The sequence below is a fragment of the Nematostella vectensis genome, chromosome 10 (assembly GCF_932526225.1).
Source record: "Nematostella vectensis chromosome 10, jaNemVect1.1, whole genome shotgun sequence".
Classification (NCBI taxonomy): Eukaryota; Metazoa; Cnidaria; class Anthozoa; order Actiniaria; family Edwardsiidae; genus Nematostella; species Nematostella vectensis.
The window spans coordinates 12,411,302-12,435,424 of NC_064043.1; the positions used below are offsets into that span (position 1 = coordinate 12,411,302).

Genomic DNA, 24,123 nt, shown 5'->3' on the forward strand with positions numbered 1-24,123 from the left:
GAATGCTCTATTATGGCCAAGAAAGCTTTATCCAATATAGTGGGTTTCTCTAGTAATGGACTGAGGCTAATTTGGTGCTCATTTTTAATCGTATCGCTGGCTAGATGGGAGTAATGAGACTAGATATTGAATGAGTGAATGATGACAACACTGGAGCTTCTTGTGTTATTCCGGCGCGAATTTGTTGTAACTTCCGCACTGGCTTTGCATATAGATAAGGCTGCAGTTTTTCGCATGTCAGATGACTAGGAATAAATCAATTCACGATTGAAACAGCCCAGTTTGGTTATCAGCCAGGCAGTCTGAGTAATCCATTTATCAAGAGGAAAAGGCAGTGGAGGAAAGTGGGCGTTTAGCTCTGCGCAATACACCTCGAAATATGCGGTAACTATTTGTCAACTGTATCTCCCGCCCTTAGAGAAAACCCCGCTATTTCACTTTTAACTCGTGAAATATTTTCTTCCCTTATTGATAAGAATTTAACAACAATTGTTATTCTTCCAGAGAAGATCTCTTACTGACCCATTAGAGGGTTAAAAAAACATTTCTACTTTTTAGACATAAAAAAGGCCAATATAATGTTTTATTTTTCCCCAAATTAAGAAACTACAAAAAGGAAAATAAGTAGAACATTAAAGAAAAAATGATCATTGTTTTGACGGCAAATGTTTTCATTCTTTTAATGCAATCTTTCTGCCCAATATCAGGATAAATTTGTTTTTATTTTTTCATCATTTGTAGAACTGATTAGTATCAATTTAAAGTGAGGGAGTAGCGAAAGTGCCTCGTTACATGTTATCTGATCAATAATCAATAATAGACTGCATACTCATATAACGCATAGGAAATCTCCCCCTTTTTGACTTCACTATGTGGGGTGAATTCCCGTTTCTATATTGTGGCTGGTCTTACCTGTCAAGGACCGCCAACGCAAACCGGAATGTTCGGAGTGTTAATTCGCCGTAGCCCTTTTAATAACATACACTCGGTTTGTTTGAGATTTGGTGGCCTATTCCTTTGATTGCACGTCAAATTCATTACGAAACGACAGCCTGTCCTTTCACCTAAATCAACGGCACTATGGAAGTGTATTCGCCTTAAAAATCAGATAATACATTGCAGCAATATACATCTTTGTTTTTGTTAATCAACTACTGCGTTTTCTTGTTTTCAACTCTTTTCATATCACTAATTCAACTGAGATAATTATTGTTGCTTAATTCCGCTCCAAACTCCATTTTCTCGGAGCGGTTAGTTTGGTTAAATACGTAGAAGGTGTGGTTAGCGCACCTGTCTTTGTGTGCATTATTAACTTTCTTTGAACATTTTTCCCCTAACAAATATTAACAACCCGTCTGTCTTCCCTTAATTTTCGTTTTTTGATATTTTTTAAAATCAGTATTTGGACTAATATAGCGTTTCATAGAACGCCCTTTCCCCGGTTCTCAGACAGTTTTGAGACATCGCTTCGAATTTCCGGTGTTTTTTCTTTAGTGGACGGACCAGGGACAAACAACAGCGTTTTAATTGTTCTCAAAATGCTTTTGGTTATAGAGTATTTAATTTCTTTTGAAGCAGCATATTCTCCGGGAGATTAATGTCTTGCCACCAACCGAAATAATCGTTCATGTTATTTGATTTGATATTGCTATACTGCGTGCGTTTATAATCTATATCCACTTAAGTTTCAAAGTTCTGCAGATTGTTTTGTTTCCCTTTATTTTTTTAAATTAATGGACGTTTTCTCAGTTAGAACAAGCCTTTATTTTCATTGAAATAAGAAAGGAAAGAAAAATGATAGGAAAACGTACAGATTCGACATTTCAAGGCAAAGCAAATATAACAAAAATGTACAAAACTTTACGAAAAAATGCATTAAAAATGGGAACAACTGACAGAGCAAAAAATGGCAAGTTATCCCAAAATAAGGTCTGGTTAACTTCGGTAAGCTTGAATTTTTGCATAGATGTTCCTTATGTTATGTAAACCAACATATCGAAAAGTGTTTTTTTTCTAATGGATTTGTCTTCGAGATATGAGGTTGAAGTGCAATTTTCAAATGTTCAAAGTATGAATTCTCCTCGTTTTTAGGGAGAACTCGGAATCTGATCAGAAATTAAGCCAAATTTGCTCGCTAATATCTAAATTTCATATCGTCTAAATTTCTTTTAAATTTGGAATTAAGCTTTTTGCCAGAGGAACTCCTTGTATGCGGAATCTTGAGCTTATGTATTGAGAATTGGGAAATTTCATGCCATTTTTTTGCTCTGTCGGGAACCACCCTACTGTGTTGAAAATTCCATCTCAAGAGCGTTTTAAGTTAATGAAGACCTTTGAAATGATATCAATCAAAAAAGGTAAATTAAGCTGCTTGTTAACGAAAAATAGCTAGAAATGAAAAGAAAAAATATAAATTTTGAAAATGGAAAATTTTCTTATTTTTAATTTGATGGATTTCTCGCCTTTAAAAACGTCCGTCCAAAAATGGCATTTTTGCCTGGCTTTTTTGCTCCATTAATCATCTCTTGATGAAAAAGGCCACCCAATAACGATAAAATATCAGCAATCGAGAAACGTCCATACCTCGCAAATTATGACAAATTATGTCTTGACATCTAAGGAAAAGTTGGTTTTCGAAGAGGTAAAGAAACAATTAACGTACAAGCACACGCTACATTTCTATGATTATCTCCATTATACCTCTCGATCCTCTTGTGTCGACAGCTGCACGCTTAACTAAGTCCAAGGTAGAATTATCCGATTTGCCTCTTCTTTTACAGGGCAACAAAGATGCTTTTAATTCATTATTTTATTAGACTCAATTAAATTCACATCCTATCTAAGTGAGCTCTCTCAGTCAATTGGATATGTGTTCACTTTGGGCGATCAATCCGCCATTTGCCAGCACCAAGCGATCTTTTAAGGATAAAAGTAAGATACAATATTTCTCAATAGCACTATCACTTTGCACAGTTCACACATTGTACTGTGTTCTCTGAGCGAGGACAACGCCCCAAACTAACGCAATTTATAGTCGTGTATATCGTTAAGACCTACTTGACTTTAGGTTGCGCGAACAGTTTTTGTTGAGCCAAGTGGGCGTTGAAAGTTGTACTACTTGCACGCGAACGACTGATACTTTACAAGGAGGCCAAATTTCGCGTACAGCATTTAGCAAGTCACAAAAGGGAGGGAGGCATTTTACCGCAAAAATGCGGGGTTTTTTTGGTAAGTGCATTTTAATTTGCATTTCTTGTTAGTTTAGGCTAAATGACTTTTTATCTTTTGACATTTTGAAATTTGTTTGGAGCTTTTTTGTGGCAATTATATCTTGAAATCGGAATTTTAACTAGCGAACTCGTCGCTATTCTCTTTTTTTTCTATCGAGGAAAACATACAAAGAGCTTTCTTCGCTCTATATAGGACGTTCAACCGTTTTCATTTTAAAGGGTTTGTTTCAACCGTTGCGCAGTTTGTTTGCGCATGACGTCATTTCCCTGTGCTACACCTATTTCAAATACGGTTGCACTCGGAGAATTCATGTATCGTAACCCGCAGTGCTTCATGGGTATAAAGTAAAAAAAGCAAGTAAGCGTAGACAAAAAACAAATCCAGGCTTTAGAAATTGTAGAATTCTTGTTCCAGTGAACATTCGCACAGATACCAGGATTCGGCCATTTGATGTTACCCAGGAAGCACTGCGGGTTACGATACATTGATTACCGAGTGCAACGTTATTTGAAATAAGTGTATATATATCTTGAAAACAGGTCCGTCTTATTTGTCTGTCTTATACTGTATCAGACCCCAATTCCACCCTGTAGTCGGGAGGGTCAGCGGATTATATTTTGTGGGCCACGGAAAACTCATGCCGATAACGAAATAAACGGAAATTTACTTCTTCTGTTACGCACACTCGCTATTACGACCAGACTTTAATCGAAATTCGATTCATGATCCCAATATACTTTCTGACATGACCTTTGAAGAACCCCCACAAATCCTTCAAATGTTTTTAGGGGATACGCACTTCGGCCGGACCAACTAGTTAGTGATTAACTGACACTCCGCGTTCTTCAATCAAACCAAGTCGTTTAGCGTGCGCGGGTCCCTATGCATATGGCGTATTGGATTGGAAGTCAATTTTTGGGGGTTCTTCAAAGGTCGGAGGGTAAATTGAGATTATTTTGAAGGTAAGAACAATGTAAACTGGTCCAGTTTTTTGCGTGACCGAGTGCCAAGGGCATTGTGTGACGCAATGGAAAATGTTTTGCGCGGCGAATTCACGTCAAAGTCAAAAGTTATTAAAAGGTATCTCGAGTTATAAGAAGGTTTCTTTAATGTGAGGCGGATTAAAAATTCGACTAAGAGCTCTAGTGATTTAAAAAAAAAAATAATAATATTTTTTTAAAGCATGCGGTATAAAGGTGGGCTGCGTTCAGAAACAAAAAAAGATTCTATACGACGGACACATTTCAAAGGGCCCAGCTTTTTTTGCGACTGCTATCAAAAGAGAACGAGTATGGCACGTTTAGACTCGCAAAGCATGCAAAAAGAAACAATCAAACGAACTTGATCAAGTTTTTTCGTTTCCAGCCGAAAAACGCCAACGCCTCCGTGTTTTCTTGCTGAATTAAACCGTAAAACGCCTACAGGTAGGCGTACGCTGTCAGGAAATAACCACACGGCTACCGCACGCAAAACAGCCTGTGAATGCTTTCTCAAGCTAAAAACATAAAAATAGAAACTGATAGCGTTGGGTTTGCTCTGGCTTAGTTTTCCAAAAAGTAAGACAGTTTCTGGTAATATTGCCGCCATTTGGAGTCTACTAGGCTGACGGCATATATTCAGAATTCATGTTCCCGCGCATGATTAAAACGCTATGAAAACGCTTTTCAAATAGCGGGATGCCCGCAGATGCCCCAAGACTTTTTGGGTGGCCCTAAAAACATTTGAGATGAGACCGAAAAAGACTCTTAATCTGGTTTCTGATGCCTTGGTACTCAGCCAACTTCCGCATTACCTAAATTAACCTGAGTCTTCAAGGTAACACATTGCGACGCATATACATGTTAAGATTATTAATCGATAAGTGTGTTTAAAATGTAATTTTCCTACTTGTCAGTATGTCATTGTTATGATAGTCTGCTTCATTCTAAAAAAAGCGTTTACTTTAAGACTGATTCGAGTGAACTTGCGCCTTGTGGGCCTTGTGTTTAGTCCTAAAAGTTAATACCGATCATCGTCTTCCCTTCAAGCCCATCCACAAATTGACCTGTTCTTGCCTGCGTAGTGGGCCACAGTAATTTGACCTAATTTGCTCGCAGGCAACCGCAATTTGACTCCAAACATTGCCCGCAGGTTTCCCTTGTAAAGACGCAGCCCATCCTTACGAATCCAGAAAACTCTTCCGTCCCTTTTGCAGTCTCATTGACGTAAATACTGCAACTAAATATGTTTGCGTCATTTTCACAATTCAAGATGTCTAAAACTCGCCAAGTATGATTCTCCACGGCCATCAGATGACTTGCTGTGTATGACTGAAGTCTTTTCTCTCTCAGTGCTCATCTTTATCTCATCTGCCAAGGAAGCTCCCTGAGTGTCTGGCCCGCATCACATGCCCTCCGGTAATGCCACTCAATTAAATGAAAACTTAGTAGAGAGACGACAGCAGGGTCGCGCGAAGAGAGCTCAAAGCTCTCGATTACAAGCTGATATAAAGGTCAACATTAAATCTATAAACATTGAGGCCTCAAAAGAAACCAGGCCTTATCACGGAGCGCAGCTCAATGCCGGGCCTCGGGGGACTAAGCGATGTAAACATCCGGCGAACACTGAAGTCGAGTCGCGGCATCTACTTGTCAACGGTTGGGAGGCAAAGTGCGTGTATAAACACAACGGCTCTTCCCCTAATCTCCAAACCGTTTGTCTAAGAGATTTGAGCAAGCCGCGCGCGAGATCAGCAGATTACATCGCAACTGTAGCAATGATGGGGTCCTACAAACCCAACCAGTTCCCAGGCGTGGAGCTCCATAACTCGCCGAGTACGCAAAGCCTCGGAGTGTTGTCTAATGCAAGTACGATAGTGCCTGGGAAAGGCGTTCGCAGAATTCGCCTTTGTCTACTGGTTCTCTGCCTGCTGCTTTTCGTAGCGTGCATTTTGCTCTCAGTATTCTTAGCGATTGAAATAACGACAAGAGAGGCTCGTGGCAATTGTTGCCCACACCAAGGCGGTTCCACAAGTAATCAAAAGGTCTGCAATACCGCGGATTGCTTGAAAATCGCCTCTGAATTTACTCGGAACATAAACATTTCTGTCGATCCATGTGATAACTTTTACCACTACGCGTGCGATGGTTGGATACGGGATAACCCGATTCCGCCCTCGGGAAGCGAGTACATTACTTTTATTAAAGTGCAAAACCGCATTAATGAAGTAATTCGCAATCTTCTCGAGGACGATACGAACTCAGATGGCGGGGACGCGGTGCAAAAGTCGCGCGATTTTTATAAGTCGTGTATGGACGAGGACCAGGTGGAGCGGACGGCGAAAGACGAGATCCAACGACTGATCGATAGTCTTGGGTCATGGGGGATAGCGAAATCTTGGGAAGACAGCACGTGGAGTTGGGAAGAAGCTCTTCTCAAGATCCACAGCGCGTTCAAAAGAGCACCACTTTTCGTGGTTGAAGTTGAAGTAAACTCTAAAAACACGACACAGTATATTATCAAGGTGAGTAATCCACTACATGATAAGTGATAAGCCGTTAACAGCGTTTATAGAGCATCTATTATAGGATAGAATCCGAGTGTTAAATGCGATTACACAACTTTCAAACTGTTTGGTGACTTTCATTCACTGTTATTACGCGCGCGTTTTGATATTTACCTGATAGAAGGCAGTCCCTTTTTTCGATGTTGACTGATTGCTTTCACTCCCTGTCAAGTTGGTAAGCTTTTTATCACTTTCAAAATGTCACGGATAAGTTAATTAAAGTTCTTCTGACTTCGTCAGCTCTGTTTCATGTACCACAAAGCAGCCTCTGACTTCATACAACAAGATGTAGCAAAATCCAGTTTTTTAAAAAAAACAAAAAAACAAAGCATACACTTTGCAAAAGATACCGCATATTTTACCGCAGATACCGCAGATCTTTTTTTACAAGTCGTTCAATCATTTGGCGCGAAATTGGGAGCAAATGGCGTCAGCATGATTTAGGCCCAACTGCAACTAGGAGGAACAAATACGGGAAGATAACATAAGGTTGTAATGAAGGAGTTTTCGGGGTACACTCTCTTGGAGTGACACTCACTTTTAGATAGGGCGGGGAGTGAAATCTCAAGTCACTGTGTTGCTTGGTGACATTAATATATTTTAGGTTCAAATTCAAACTTTTTTTTTAACATAACACGATTTCTCTAGGAGTAGTATTTACTTGGTAAGATTAGGTATTTAATTGAATTCAATCTCTAAGGAATTTTTTCCCGCTACTTTTTTCCCAATTTTCCCGCCAAATCCGCGTTAGGCCAGAATAAAAGCGCGCGAAAAACAAGGAAACTGTTGTAAGTAAATCAACCCTCGCAGTGTATTTTTTTCTAAAATTCTTTACATATTAGTGATATACATTTAAAAACATAACATGAGTGCATGACGAAGGTTTAAAACAGGGAAAACCATTGGTGATTGGTTTAGGATTCCTAGAAATTAGTGTGTCAACACAATCAAACAGAGAGACTCGAGAGTTTTGTTCAAAGGTCATCGAAATGGGTCGACTTAGACGTGAGTGTACTCGAGGCGTGTGGACAACTAGGAAATACTTAGCGGCCGCTTAGTCAAGAAATCAATCTTATGGCGAATGTGAAGAGGAGATCAACATGGTCTATAAAGATGTATTTTACAGATAAATAAAAGCGTTTATCATATGATTTTTAAAGCCAAAGGTGATATCTTGTAAAATAGCGAAACAGACCGTATTCCACTTCAAAGCACTACTACTTTTCCTTTCTGGGGGGCAGTCTAATGCCAGATAACAATACAGATACCCCCTCTCACTTGTAAGACCTCTAGAAATAAACACTTCAAATTTGAATTGCTTTGGTTGCTTTGTGTTAAAACTAAGATGGATTCTTTTTTCGGCTATAAAAAATACACACAAGCAAAGGTCTAAAGCTTTGCATTTACCACACAAGTTTGATTCTATTTCTAGCTCATTTTATCATTTGAATATGTTTTTTTTAGAAAGGTTTTGGTCTACTTCAAACAAAAAAGAGGCCGACAAGTATTCTTTTGCTTGGTATTTGATTTTCATTGACTCTGCTTGACCCTCGCATTTCCCTGAAATAAGATCGTCACGAGGAAATAGCGTTTACTTTTATCGCCTTGTCAACATATCGCTTGTGATGCGTTCGAGAGAGGAGCACAAAAAAATAGCAAAATTAAAATTGTAAGGTTGTGTTAGCTTATATTTTGTTTATATTTTGCGTAGAGGTTCCTTGCATAATATAAAACAAAATAAGCTTTAGTATTTTTTGGTGGATGATCCGTTCTTGAGATATGATTGAGCAAAGTAGTTGCCATAGATCATGAAAAAAGTAGCAATTTCGCCCAAATTGGGTAATTTCAGACAAATCAAGAGTCTTACAATTTACAATTTCTACGGATTATCTACAAAAAACAACTAAAGCCCATTTTGTTTTATATAAACACAAGGAACATCTATGCAAAAAATCAAGCGAATATAAAACACGATCTTATAATTTAAACTTTGCCATTTTTTGCTTCTGTCGATGCGTCCATTCATGATTGAAAGACAAATTGCGCGAAAAAACCTCAAAATTACCATTTTAAATCTTAAACGTTTTATGCTTAATTGAAAAACTATAGAAAATATCGCAATAACCTATTCAGCCGAGAGAAAAAATTGATGCTTTTTCATACTTGCTATTTGCTAGAATGTGTAGTTCCAGAAAATATCCATACCCCTAACCCCCCCCCCCCCCCCCCCCCCATTGAGTGGATTGGAAATTCCGGGGGTGGGGGGTTCAGACGCCCAGGAATTTCCAGATGAGAGGGAGGGGGGGGGGGGTCAATGCCCTTTTTCCTTAACAGTTAATGTATTTATCTTTTTCCAGGGGGTTGGGAATTCCAGAGGGGTGGGGGTCATACCTCCGACCCACTCAATAGGGGGGGTGGGGGGTATGGATATTTTCTGGAACTACACAATGACAAAATGGCGGCTAAAATATACTTTACCTCGCTTGATTTCCGCGCATATTTGTGGTGTCGTACGCTCTGGTATCGGACATGCCACGTCGGGAAGAATATAGACTTAAATATAAACTAAAACTCAAAATATTGACTTAGCTCAAAACTCGGTTGACGTTCGCAAAACAAAAACAAAAAAAGGCCTCATTGCGAAATAATTTTCATGAACTTTAAAGATATTACTGATCTCATCTGGTTCTAGGCCTGTAATGTTTTTTTCGAGTTATTATTAATTGGCATTAATCTGTAGCTTTTTTTAGCTGAGATGAAACTGTTCGTTTGGGACTTGACCTATTTCGCTCACATCGTTTGGGACTTGACCTATTTCGCTCACATCGTTTGGGACTTGAGCTATTTCGCTCACATCTGCTCACACTAGAATACACTTGAACAAGTGATAACTCTACTGACCCCGTGATATGCCGATTGTGGTTTCTAGTTATTAAAATACAAGGGTCACCTTGGCCTGTTAGAGATCATGCCATTACTCGGACCATCATCACGTAACTAAGGTTATGTTTAGATATTATTTCTTAAAATAACTCTTACTCTGATTGGTCGCATTTTTAAGGGGCAGTATCATTGTCATGAAAATAGCCCGGATTTCTAAATGAGCCTTTGGCACATGTGGGAGACTTAAATTCAAAGAAGGTGACCACAAACCGTCAATAAACACAGTTTTCAATAAAAAATGCATATTATTTTTACAAGGCCTTGACAGCTTAAAGTTCAACTGTTTATAGACATGGTCCCGGAAAAAAAATGATTACGCGCGCACAATTTAACCTACACTTACTCGCTTTCTCATGCATTTTTGGTAGTTAAAATGTGGTATTTTATTATCAGTGACTAGCTCTCCTCCCTTTCACAGCTACTCCCAGCGGACTTCAGCCTGGGTGGTGCGTACTACGCCAAAAACGACACTAAGGTAAAAATCTGCCTTACCTTTACTTCAATCACAAACAGACAGATTTTACACACCGGTGGAAACATTTGTACCCATATATAATTATCGTAAAGCTCGTTTAAGTACCTGGGCGTTTATCTAAATTTTTGAGTCGCGAGAAGGGCGCCAATTCGAAGAGGGCGCTTCTTTCTAAATTCCGACTATGAAAAACCTTTACCTTATTACATTTAATTTTCGCGTCACTTTAATTCGCGAATTTAGCGATTTTAAAAGAGACGCGAAAATTAGGATCTTAGTACACAAAAAGCCTTTGGGGGAATTTTGGCCGCTTAGCTTTATCGAAACACCTTGTCTGTTTGGTCATCTAATGTACATATAGTACGGTAAGGGGTTGAGTTGGACTTGTATTTATTGATTTTTATGAAACTAAATTTAGCCTACTCATATTTCTGTTACAGTTTGTTTCAGTTTTGATGATTAAAGCCCATTTTAATACCACTTGTTTTGCTTGGTTTTATTATCCCAAAAATAAAGTGTCACGAAATATCGTCATCTCAAAATCGCGTAATTTTGACGTCGCGAAGATTAAGTGTTATAAGGTATATTTTTATTTCAAGCTTTATTTCAGTTTTCGAAATTCTGCGACCGAGTCTCGCCAACTGCTAAATCGCTTTTTGGCTTCCGGGTAAGGGAGCGGTCATTTATTGGGGGGGGGGGGGGGGGGGGGGCAAATATGAAGGGGGGGGGGACTACAATTTTTTTTAGGGAGGGGGGCACATTTTTTGCAAATTTTTGGGCCTCCGGTCTTGCGGGGTGTCAATCTTGTCTTTATATAAATAGTTTTTGAGAATCCCTCTCATGGTTGACAGATAAAGCTGCCCGTTCTAATTAGTTGAACAAAACGAATAATTTAAAATGTTGCAAAACCTAGACTCAAATGTCTTTGTTCAAATTGTCGACGACGTAGTCGTTTTCTAGTGACACCGGTTTTGTTGTTTACCTCTGTGCCACTCGTTAATTAGCGAATGTGAAGATTCATACTTGAATTAAATAGGCCAAAATTGCCATGCTAGCTGATCTATATTTAAAAAAAGTTTATATTCAGTTACACTCAGTATATCAAGTCTCGGTGGTTTTAAAGACATTTAATTATCTAATATAAAAAAGTGGAGATGGTAGTGGGGGGAAGGGGGGGGGGGTGCAAATTTTTGGGCCTCCAGTTTGGGGGGGTCACGATTTTTGGGCTTTGATTTGAGGGGGGGATGTTTAAGCCCAGGGTTTTGCAAAAATACCCCCCAGTAATTAATGACCGCTCCGTAAGCGGCTCCGGTTGTTCGTTGATAAAAGAAGAGTAAGTTTTTGGGGCTAAAAAGCCCTGTCTTCGGCCATCCGGATATTTGATTGGCGTTGTGTGTTTTTCTCAAAAAGCTGGTTACGTTTATGCACCTTAGTAGACCTCCATCGCATATTTAAATTCCTATTTCGCCCCTTGTGTGTTTTCAGACCATTTCAGCCTACATAGACTACATGGCCGCCGTGGGATTGATCCTCGGTGGAGATAACACGACCACTCACCGGGACATGGAAGATGTGATTGAACTCGAGAAACAGCTTTCCAAGGCATGCTACCTTTTTCCTTTGCTTTTGTTCTTCCATTCCTTGTTTTTCTTGCTCTTGTTCTTCTATTTCCTATTGTTCTTGCTTTTCTATTTCCTATTTCTCTCCTTCTATTTCTCGTTGTTCGTTCTCTTGTTGTCCTCTCCGTTTGCTCATTCTGTTACCTCTCCTACTTGCTCTCTTCATTACACCTGTTGGGATATTTACCCCCGAATGAAAAAAGACAAAAAAAAAAACTTGCCGGAAAATTATAACTTGCAAGGTTTGTTACAGAGGGGTGCATCAATCTCCTTCACTTCTTTTCCGTTAGTGTTGTGTCCCTTACCTTCTTATAATACTGATTCATCCACATCATCAAGTCATTCTCTTTTTTTAAACAGTTGAAACCTACAGACCTCCAGAAGCGAGTCTATCATCCGATGCCTCTTAAAGAATTAAAGAGCTACAGCGAACAGGTACCTTTGGAATTCATACTCTTGAGTTAAATACAATTCTTTGATACATTTCGCCCCATGACAGGTAATCCGGAATCCGGAATCCATGAAAAAATGAGATATGGGATCCGGAATCCATGAAAAAAATGAGATATGGAATCCGGAATCCATGAAAAAATGAGATATGGAATCCGGAATCCATGAAAAAATGAGATATGGAATCCGGAATCCATGCTGCTGGGATCCGGAATCCACGAGAAAAAACCCACATGGAATCCGGAATCCAGAACCCTATTGGAGAACCTGTCATGGGGCGATACATTCGTTAAAATCTCTTGATTTGATATGTTATTTAGATTTTATTTTGAATGTCTTGTTTTTAATTTAAATTGTTTTGATGCAAGCGGACTTACCTCCCTACTATGATACACATGTCATCGTAAGAAAGATGATATAATTCCTTTATACTTTACAGTTCGACTTCACGGATTATCTTCGTAAGCTGTTCAGAAAGCATGGCGTCGTGATTGGCGATGACGAGATTGTGAATGTGCCATCGGCCGAATACCTCTATAATATGACCAAGATTGTTCGTGAAACCAGTAATAGGTAAGTAGCCATCGGCCGAATACCTCTATAATATGACCAAGATTGTTCGTGAAACCACTAATAGGTAAGTAGCCATCGGCCGAATACCTCTATAGTATGACCAGGATTGTTCGTGAAACCAGTAATAGGTGAGTAGCCATCGGCCGAATACCTCTATAATATGACCAGGATTGTTTGTGAAACCAGTAATAGGTGAGTAGCCATCGGCCGAATACCTCTATAGTATGACCAGGATTGTTCGTGAAACCAGTAATAGGTGAGTAGCCATCGGCGGAATACCTCTATAGTATGACCAGGATTGTTCGTGAAACCAGTAATAGGTGAGTAGCCATCGGCCGAATACCTCTATAATATGACCAGGATTGTTTGTGAAACCAGTAATAGGTAAGTAGCCATCGGCCGAATACCTCTATAATATGACCAGGATTGTTTGTTAAACCACTAATAGGTAAGTAGCCATCGACCGAATACCTCTATAATATGACCAAGATTGTTTGTGAAACCAGTAATAGGTGAGTAGCCATCGGCCGAATACCTCTATAATATGACCAAGATTGTTTGTGAAACCAGTAATAGGTGAGTAGCCATCGGCCGAATACCTCTATAATATGACCAAGATTGTTTGTGAAACCAGTAATAGGTGAGTAGCCATCGGCCGAATACCTCTATAATATGACCAAGATTGTTTGTTAAACCAGTAATAGGTGGGTAGCCATCGGCCGAATACCTCTATAATATGACCAAGATTGTTTGTTTAACCAGTAATAGGTGAGTAGCCATCGGCCGAATACCTCTATAATATGACCAAGATTGTTTGTGAAACCAGTAATAGGTGAGTAGCCATCGGCCGAATACCTCTATAATATGACCAAGATTGTTTGTTAAACCAGTAATAGGTAAGTAGCCATCGGCCGAATACCTCTATAATATGACCAAGATTGTTTGTGAAACCAGTAATAGGTGAGTGGCCATCGGCCGAATACCTCTATAATATGACCAAGATTGTTTGTTAAACCAGTAATAGGTGAGTAGCCATCGGCCGAATACCTCTATAATATGACCAAGATTGTTTGTTAAACCAGTAATAGGTAAGAAGCCATCGACCGAATACCTCTATAATATGACCAAGATTGTTTGTGAAACCAGTAAAAGGTGAGTAGCCATCGGCCGAATACCTCTATAATATGACCAAGATTGTTTGTTAAACCAGTAATAGGTGAGTAGCCATCGACCGAATACCTCTATAATATGACCAAGATTGTTTGTGAAACCAGTAATAGGTGAGTAGCCATCGGCCGAATACCTCTATAATATGACCAAGATTGTTTGTGAAACCAGTAATAGGTGAGTAGCCATCGGCCGAATACCTCTATAATATGACCAAGATTGTTTGTTTAACCAGTAATAGGTGAGTAGCCATCGGCCGAATACCTCTATAATATGACCAAGATTGTTTGTTAAACCAGTAATAGGTAAGTAGCCATCGGCCGAATACCTCTATAATATGACCAAGATTGTTTGTGAAACCAGTAATAGGTGAGTAGCCATCGGCCGAATACCTCTATAATATGACCAAGATTGTTCGTGAAACCAGTAATAGGTGAGTAGCCATCGGCCGAATACCTCTATAATATGACCAAGATTGTTTGTGAAACCAGTAATAGGTGAGTAGCCATCGGCCGAATACCTCTATAATATGACCAAGATTGTTTGTGAAACCAGTAATAGGTGAGTAGCCATCGGCCGAATACCTCTATAATATGACCAAGATTGTTTGTTAAACCAGTAATAGGTGAGTAGCCATCGGCCGAATACCTCTATAATATGACCAAGATTGTTTGTTAAACCAGTAATAGGTGAGTAGCCATCGGCCGAATACCATCTATAATATGAACAAGATTGTTTGTGAAACCAGTAATAGGTGAGTAGCCATCGGCCGAATACCTCTATAATATGACCAAGATTGTTTGTTTAACCATTAATAGGTGAGTAGATATCGGCCGAATACCTCTATAATATGACCAAGATTGTTCGTGAAACCAGTAATAGGTGAGTAGCCATCGGCCGAATACCTCTATAATATGACCAAGATTGTTTGTTAAACCAGTATTAGGTGAGTAGCCTACGGCCGAATACCTCTATAATATGACCAAGATTGTTTGTTAAACCAGTAATAGGTAAGTAGCCATCGGCCGAATACCCCTATAATATGACCAGGATTGTTTGTTAAACCAGTAATAGGTGAGTAGCCATCGGCCGAATACCTCTATAATATGACAAGATTGTTTGTGAAACCAGTAATAGGTGAGTAGCCATCGGCCGAATACCTCTATAATATGACCAAGATTGTTTGTGAAACCAGTAATAGGTGAGTAGCCATGGGTCGAATACCTCTATAATATGACCAAGATTGTTTGTTAAACCAGTAATAGGTGAGTAGCCATCGGCCGAATACCTTCTATAATATGAACAAGATTGTTTGTGAAACCAGTGATAGGTGAGAAGAGGTTTATCCTCTTAGTTCTTCCCCACCTAAAACTTTCAATTCTCGTATAATCGTCCGCGCGCGTAAATGTTTTCCCGCCTCAAAACAGTTCCCGGATTATCCCCCACGCGCCAACTTTGATGACAAGGGACTGTATTCTTGTACAAGGCTGGCGGAAGACGCGCTTTCCTACCTTAACTGACCATCGGGGGCATCTTCTTTGAATACACACTTAGTTACACTCTACAACTTAGACATTGTGGAGAAGTTTGTATTAGCGCACTTTGAATTATTCTTTTCCTTCCGCCGGTTGTGTAAGCGTTGTGTAAGTCTCAAAATTAAACTCGGCAAAGACGTCTCCTATGTATATGATGGTATTCCTTTTCAAAATGTTTGTCGTGTTTTAGAACGCCTTGTTTTTCCCTGACCGCCCTCACCTTTTTTCAGGCGCCCCTTACACTTGCCCAGCTCTCTCGCGCGGCCATTTAAAAAAGTAGGAAAACAAACTACGAACGGTTTCGCGTATTCGCCAATAAAGAACTGCTCTGAGAATCAACAGAACCTCAGCCAGGCAGACTATGGGGTTCCGTGTTTAAAATGCATGTTTCTTAATTCAGGACGCTGTCGAACTATTTCATCTGGACCCTACTGCGAAACTTGGTCCCGTTTCTATCCAAGCCCTTCCGTGAGGCCGAGCAGACGTTCTTAATCAGGGTAGCCGGGGTTAAGAAGTCCCCGTCGCGATGGCAACAGTGTACCAATGCCGCCAACAACTTGGACGGGCTTGTGTTTGCTACTGGCGCCCTTTGGGTCAAGGAGGTGTTTGACAAGAGGGACATTCCGAGGGTGAGGCACGGAGCTGGACGCACGGGTTGGGACGCACGGGTTGGGACGCACGGGTTGGGATGCACGGGGCTGGACAAACAGTTCGGGACGCACGGATCGGGACGCACAGTCCAGGACGTACAGTTTGGGACGCACGGGTCGGGACGAACTGTTCTGGACGCACGGGTCTGGACGCACAGAGCTGGACTCCATGGCGGGACACACGGGTCAGGAAGCACAGTTCCGGACGCACGGATCGGGACGCGAGGTTCGGGACGCACGGTTCTGTACGCACGGGTTGGGACGCACGGGATGGGATGCACGGGGCTAGACAAACAGTTCGGGACGCACGGATCGGGACGCACGGGCCGGGACGCACGGGTCTGGACGCACAGGGCTGGACTCAATGGCGGGACGTACGGGTCAGGACGCACAGTTTGGGACGCACGGATCGGGACGCGAAGTTCGGGACGCACGGATCTGTACGCACGAGATGGGACGCATGGCTCTGGACGCACAGGTTGGGACGCACGGAACCGGACGCACGGGACCGGACGTACGGGTCAGGACCCACGGGGCTGGACGCAAGGGGCTGGATGCATGGGACGGGACGCACGGGCCGGGACGCATGGCTCGGGACGCACGGGACGGGACGCATAGGACGGGACGCATGGGTCGGGACGCACAGTTCGGGACGCACGGGTTGGCATACACGTGACTGCACAAACAGTTCGGGCGCACGGATCGGGACGTACAGTTCGGGACGCATGTTCGGGATGCACGGATCGGGACGCACGGGCCAGGACGCACGGTTCGGAAAGCACGGGGATGGACGCACAGTTCGGGTTTCATGGGTCGGGACGCACGGGTTGGGACGCACTGGTCGGGACGCAGGTGTCGGGAGCACGGGTGCCTCCCCCAGCAGGGGTGTGGGTGAACTTGTGTTTTTGTCTCACATAAATTTCTTTTTAAATTTTAATTAAAGATTGGAGGGAGGGGTGGGGACTGGATACGCTGACGTATGGTGCTGACGTATTATTGTTGTCACAGATCCACGAGTTGATGGACTGGATCAGAAAGGCGTTTCGCGATGAAGTGAGGGAACTGGACTGGCTTGACCACGAGACAAGGGAACAGATATATGAGAAGGTGCACAGGGTAGAGAGATAGCAACAAACTGAGGCAGTAGGGACAGCAACATGTAAACAACAACAACACCTAACAACAACATTAACAACGACAACTAACAATAACAACAACTAACAAGAACATCAACAACAATTAACAACAGCAATTGCAAAAATAACAACTAACAACAACAACTAAACAACAGCATCAACAACAATGAAATAGCTACAGAAACAATAATTTAGTGCCGAGCAACTACAACTAACAAAGAAACTCATATGCAAACAAGCAGCCACAACAATGACAAGAGCAGTAGCAACAACAACAACAATAACAACAACAGTTGAACAATGAGTGGCAACAACAATATCAACATTACTGCAAACAAATATAACCGTTAACAACAAAGACAAGAGAATGCTTCAACAAAAAGTTAAAAAAAAACCAGGAAGAACGTTACTAGCAATACAACTACAAAAATATCAATGACAATTGTACCTCCAACTCCAGCGACAACAAGAACTATTAGTATTGATCACATAATGTCAGATTTTGATCCGTCAAGTAGTGAATCCAGTTAGTCTTCCTCAAACTTTATAACTACTTCTTTTCAAAACAGGAGCGAGCGATGTTAGAGAAGTTTGGTTACCCTATGATGTGTGTCAACGAAACACTACTGAACCAGTACTACGACGGGGTACGTACGCATGCAGACTGGGTCGATGTGACAGTGCTGAAAAACGCAAGACTAGTTTCAGTACCGCGCGGTTAAACTAGCCTTTTTGTTTTGAAATGACGGCGTTGTCACATTTCGACAAATGCTAAGAAAACTAGACCAAACCCAAGGCTATAATTTTCTTTATAACTCCCTCATTATCAAACAAATGTGTCATCTTTTGTACAGTATGGTTTTAATGCTGTACAGTAAGTCAAAACAACGACTGAAGTCATCCTTTCGTACCTTTACTCGATAGAGTCAACACTACGATTGTGTTTGTTTTTGCCAGTACTGGCGGTCGATGTTATGAGAGCATGCGCGGGAACTGGGCCGATATTGCGAGGATAGATGTGGGGACTGGGCCGATATTGCCTGAGTAGGTGCGGGGACTGAGTCGACGTAATGAGAGCACGCGTAGGGACTGGGCCGATATTGCGAGGATAGGTGGGGACTTGGGGGACTGGGTAAATGTTGTTTGAGTCGGAGCGGGGACTGGGGTAGCGTAAAAGTGCGCAAAAGACACAATTTATTGCTCAGTTTCCCGCGCCTAAAACAGCGTTTTTGCTTTTATATGATATAATAATAATTTGTGTTTTCAATGGGGGTGGTTTTTGATAAAAAATTAAAACAAAAAATTCAGATCTTAATGTTTTAATTCTTTTTATTGCTCCATTTTTAGTTAAAGAATGCCTTGCAAACCATTGCATTTATGTTATAAAAAGTGAAAACACCAACCCAGGCCAGTTTGTTTGTTTGTTTGTTTGTTTCTTACGGCCGACTTCATGTATAACGTACTGTCTCTCGTTTCAGCTTAAGATCAGCAAGAATCATTTCCTGCTGAATCAAGTCAACATTACTGAGTGGAACACCAAGTACAGACTGGCACGGTTACGGGAACCTGTTGATAAGGAAGAGTAAGTCCAGTCTTCACTTGCTTTTTATAGCCCTTTTGTTTTACTTCCATTTCAAAAGGCAATTGTTACAAAGGCTTGTTCTCTAATGCACAAACACTAGGGAGTGTCGGTCAAGGATAACAAAATTATGGAAGTCGACGACAGAAGTCCAGTTGCGCGGTCAACGTCCTAACCCTAACCCTTAATCAGTCGCCCTTATCCATCCCTAACCCTAGTCCCGTTCTCGGGTACAAAATCAAGTAGTCTCTTGTTCCACTGAGGATAGGAAGAATTACTTGCGTTGCACTTGTGTCTCAGTGAAAATCAGTTTCCAGTAGTGTCAAAATGTTCGTTGCCATTTTTACAAAGCTTGTAAGCAATGATGTGAGAACTATGCCATTAATGCTCTAGTGTACATAGGAAAATTGACAGAACTATAATGATATCGAAACTGTCCCTTGGTATATTGACCAGTGCCTGATTCAGCATTAGGGCGATTCTACAGTAGAACCTTGCTAAATCGAATCGGTTTATGTCACCAGATTTCAAGTAAGCGGCTTTTCTTTTATATAATATTTTATCGCGTGTGACGTCCTATAGAGAAGGAAAGGGGGTAGTCACAGCTAACTAATCGCGCCTAAGAATGAAACTTCCTCCTACTAGCCCCAAGTCGACGCCATTGGCCTCTTCTGCCACTTTCCTCTATAACAAAATTGACATCCCTTACGCTTTGATCGGCAGGTGGTATACTGGGCCTCAGACGGTGAATGCTTTCTATATGCGGACAAGAAACGAAATAAGTAAGTCCAAAAGTTCAGCACCTACCTCCTAGAAAAACCTGGCGCAGTGGGCAGAGCGTTCCCTTCTAGCGCCTGTGTCTATCACCAATAAGTTACGGATTTAGTCTTGGTTGCAATGTTAGTTGATTCTCTTCTCGCCTTTGCTCCGAGTTTTTTTCCCAGCTTTGTGTCTGACGCGCTTTTGTATTCCTTAGACTTGACCACGCCATATCCTTACCCTCGTTGTCAAGAATGGTGATGAAGTTTTCCTTTTATCTGTCATGACCATGTATCAGTCATCTCCTCAGTTATTTTAGTTACAGTAGGGATGATTAAATTGATAACCTTGACTGCAAATGAGTCGACTTCTTTGTCTCCGTACCCCTTCTCCCAACCACGCCTGTGCTCAAGTCTGCTTCACCCAAGCACTAACCGCCTTGGTATATGTTATTCGTCTTTGTCTTACAGATGTCCATGCAGCCATCTTAGCCTCTCCATTTTACCATGGAAGCAACGCACCACGGTAATTAAAGTCTTCATTAAATTATCACAATTTAATAATTAAAGTAATTAATTAAATTATTAAAATTAAATTAAATTTAATTAAAATTTAATTAAAAGTAATTAAAGTCTTCATTAAATTATCACAAAAGCTCTATTAATTCCACAAATTCTTCAAAAAGAGAAATCAACCCCCGGTTGCAAAATTAATGCTGTTATGCTAATCGTTAAACCATTAACGAATTCCATTGCTTTTTAAAAAATAAGTGGCAGATCAATGAATGAATCCTTGGGTTCAATAGTATCACCCTATATTTGTAGAGTTTAATAATACAACCAACCAAATTTCTTCTGCTAGGGCCATCAATTTTGGCGGCATTGGAATGGTTCTTGCGCACGAGCTATCACATGGATTTGACGACGTCGGTAGGTAGTGTCCCATGATGTGGTGCCCCATGATGTGTTGTGTCCCATGATGTGTAGTGACCCATGATGTGTAGTGTCCCATGATGTGTAGTGTCCCATGATGTGTAGTGTCCCATGTGTAGTGTCCCATAATGTGTAGTGTCCCATGATGTGTAGTGTCGCATGATGTGTAGTGTCCCATGATGTGTAGTGTCCCATGATGTGTAGTGTCCCATGATGTGTAGTGTCCCATGATGTGTAATGTTCCATGATGTGTAGTGTCCCATGTGTAGTGTCGCATGATGTGTAGTGTCCCATGATGTGTAATGTCCCATGATGTGTAGTGTCCCATAATGTGTACTGTTCCATGATGTGTAGTGTCCCATGATGTGTAGTGTCCCATGATGTGTAGTGTCCCATGATGTGTAGTGTCCCATGATGTGTAGTGTCCCATGATGTGTAGTGTCCCATGATGTGTAGTGTCCCATGTGTAGTGTTCCATGATGTGTAGTGTCCCATGATGTGTAGTGTCCCATGATGTGTAGTGTCCCATGATGTGTAGTGTCCCATGATGTGTAGTGTCCCATGTGTAGTGTTCCATGATGTGTAGTGTTCAATGATGTGTAGTGTCCCATGATGTGTAGTGTCCCATGATGTGTAGTGTCCCATGATGTGTAGTGCCCCATGATGTGTAGTGTCCCACAATGTGTAGTCTCATTACGACACCCTTCGTCTATTCACCTAATAATCAAGATCTCTGTTTGCCAGGTCGTTTGTACAACAAGAATGGAGAGATTGTGGCCCAGTGGTGGTCGAACTACTCCATCAAAGGATTCGCTAACAAGACTGAATGCATGGTGGAGCAGTACAATAACTACTCAGTGAACTTGCCAGGCTTAGGGAGACTCTACCTTAGAGGCGAGAATACCCTTGGCGAGAACATAGCCGATAACGGGGGCTTGAAGGTCGCATTCAGGGTAAAAGACTACATCTATACCCTATCTATATCCGCTACACTTTTATAACGATTTGATAATTAAAGGTCATAGTTTGGGTAAGAGAGACTATTTCCACCATCTATATCCCCTACCCTCTGTTTTTCTACGATTTGATAAACTGTTTACTTTTATGTTCTTGCGTTGTTTTACCTTCTTTTTCTTTCAATAAAGGCGTACGAAAACTGGATAAAGCAGAACGGCGAAGAAGCGATCGTTCCAGGACTGAAGAAAACTAACCATCAGATGTTCTTCATCAGCTATGCACAGGTAACACTATAGATATCATTTTTACTATCATCATCATAATCATCAACATCATCTTTGTAGCCATCATTTTTAATCACCATTATCATCTAAATCAGCACCACCAAATTATTTGAAGCTATCATAATAATCATCAAATTATAATGATAGTCACCATCACCATCGCTCTTGCCATAAACTCCCACATCTACGCAACCCTTATTTTCTTTTCGTTGTGTTATTAGCTGTGGTGCTCGGAGTTCAGTACCGACAAGCAGTTTTCAAGGATAAACAGAGACAGTCACTCCCTTCCTTACTTCAGGTAATGAACTTTTTATTTCAGGACCCTGTAATATCTTATCGCAGGCCGGTTGCCAGGATTCGCTTCCTTAAAGTTCTAAAAACCTTTCACTTATATCAATCTAGCCAAAACAAAGCATAGATAAACTTTCAAATTCTGAAAAGGGAATTGAATTTGATTGAAATTTGAATTTTCTACATATCTTTGAAAATTTTCCTGGCCGCGCGAAAGGAGATTGAATTGAGTGAATAATTCCAAGTTTTGGCGGGAAAATCTGAAACAACTTATTTTCCTTAAATCTGTTTAAATTCAGAGACGGCAATACCACAAAATATTGGCGAATTGTTTTCTATTGCAATGCTACCCACAATGAAGCGAAGAAGAAATGACGGAAAAACATGACTTAACGCTTCAAATAAGCTCATTTCAGATCTAATAAGGCGGAAAATTTCCCTAAGTACTTAGTGAGTAATAGCAAACAAAATATCAAATGCGACTTTTTTTAAATTGATGCGACTTTTTGTAAAGTGTCATTGAAATTTGTGCTTTTCGTCTCTGGGCTCATATAAAGCGCAAGGATGATCAAGGAAAAAATATCTTAAAAAGCAAAAATCTGGGTATGTGCATTTCGGCCTCACGTTATTTGTGTTTCAAAAATAAGTCCGGAATACAAGGAACCGATGGCCATTTTAAGAAATTGTGTCTTCTTTCTCTATCTCGAATTGCGAATTTTCCAGGTTTTTCCGTCATGTCAGCGAAGAATAATTTAAAGTCGAGAATTGTATGCGAAAAAAGCAAATATCATTTTTGTTTTAGGTTTCAAAAACAGCGCGCTCTCGTGAGAATGTCGCCATACTTGATTGCGAATGCAGCGCGCGCGAACAATGCAAAAACAATTTAAAGACTAAAAACTATCTGCTAAATTTTGCAGATTTGTTTCCTGAAGTTAAATAATCATTTGACTACCAGGTTAAGATATAAAGACGACGGTAAAAGTTGTAACCATACAACGTGCTTCAGCAATAACTAAGAAGACATGAAGACGGGAACCGGTTTACCGCGCGCATCATGTTTTATCATATAATTTGGTTGACATCTCGATCTATGTCACAAATGACTGGACCCTGGCCTTTCAGTTTACGGCCTTTTTTCCGAAGGTTGACCAAAATACCTCAATATTAGAGATTTGAGTTATTCGTGCGGAAGATAAAAATATAAAGAATTGACAAAGTCTATCAACTCTGAAAGGTTATATGGACTTTAAAGTTAGCATAATCATCATAATGCTTTTTATTATTATATCTCAGGGTAATAGGTGCGCTACAGAACAGTGAGGAGTTCGCCGAAGCGTTCCATTGCCCTAAGGGCAGCTACATGAATCCCGTCCGTAAATGCAGGGTCTGGTAACCACGTGATCACATGACGCAACCACGTGATTATCACGTGCCACTCTTTGGTACAGCTTCGGTCACCCTGTGGTACAGCTTGAAAGTCGCGTGGTCACCCTGTGGCACAGTTTAAAAGACGTGTAGTCACCCTGTGGTACAGCTTGCAAGACGTGTAGTCACCCTGTGCTGTGGTCACCCTGTGGTACTGCTTGAAAAATTTGTTATCACTCGTTATTGCAGCTTAAATAAATTGTGGTCATCCCATGCCACTCTTTAAAGAATTTTTCATGAATAATTTAATAATCACCAATGTATTTAGCCAAAATTTTAAGACACGCGGTCACCCTGTGGTAATTTTCTAAAGTTTTAACTTGCTGACTTCTGTGGTACTGAAGTTTCCCTACCGTACCGGTGCTGAAGTTTCCGTATGTGTAGTGTCCCATGTGTAGTGTCCCATAATGTGTAGTGTCCCATGATGTGTAGTGTTCCACAATGTGTAGTGTCGCATGATGTGTAGTGTCCCATGATGTGTAGTGTCCCATGATGTGTAGTGTCCCATGATGTGTAGTGTCCCATGATGTGTAGTGTCGAATGATGTGTAGTGTCCCATGATGTGTAGTGTCCAAT

The 24,123-nt window shown here is 40.9% G+C and overlaps 1 protein-coding gene across 1 annotated transcript; it reads left to right on the forward strand.

Annotated features, from left to right (window-relative positions):
• Nucleotides 1-56: 56 nt before the first annotated feature.
• LOC5507426 (endothelin-converting enzyme 2) lies at nucleotides 57-24,032 on the forward strand. The gene is made up of 17 exons (XM_048733585.1): nucleotides 57-384; nucleotides 5,562-6,733; nucleotides 10,137-10,193; nucleotides 11,676-11,792; nucleotides 12,170-12,244; nucleotides 12,699-12,832; nucleotides 15,935-16,163; nucleotides 17,193-17,291; nucleotides 17,890-17,967; nucleotides 18,799-18,902; nucleotides 19,623-19,681; nucleotides 20,129-20,183; nucleotides 20,520-20,587; nucleotides 21,335-21,543; nucleotides 21,736-21,831; nucleotides 22,053-22,129; nucleotides 23,416-24,032. The coding sequence occupies exons 2-17, from the start codon at nucleotides 5,618-5,620 to the stop codon at nucleotides 23,513-23,515; spliced, it is 2,673 nt and encodes an 890-aa protein (XP_048589542.1). The 5' UTR covers nucleotides 57-384; nucleotides 5,562-5,617; the 3' UTR covers nucleotides 23,516-24,032.
• The last annotated feature ends 91 nt before the right edge of the window (nucleotides 24,033-24,123 follow it).

Coding starts and splice junctions, on each gene's coding strand:
- LOC5507426 (XM_048733585.1), top strand. CDS start 5,618: ATGCCCTCCGGTAATGCCACTCAATTAAATGAAAACTTAGTAGAGAGA. Junction 11,793..12,169: donor TCGAGAAACAGCTTTCCAAG/GCATGCTACCTT, acceptor TTTTTTAAACAG/TTGAAACCTACAGACCTCCA. Junction 17,292..17,889: donor GGGAACAGATATATGAGAAG/GTGCACAGGGTA, acceptor TTTTCAAAACAG/GAGCGAGCGATGTTAGAGAA.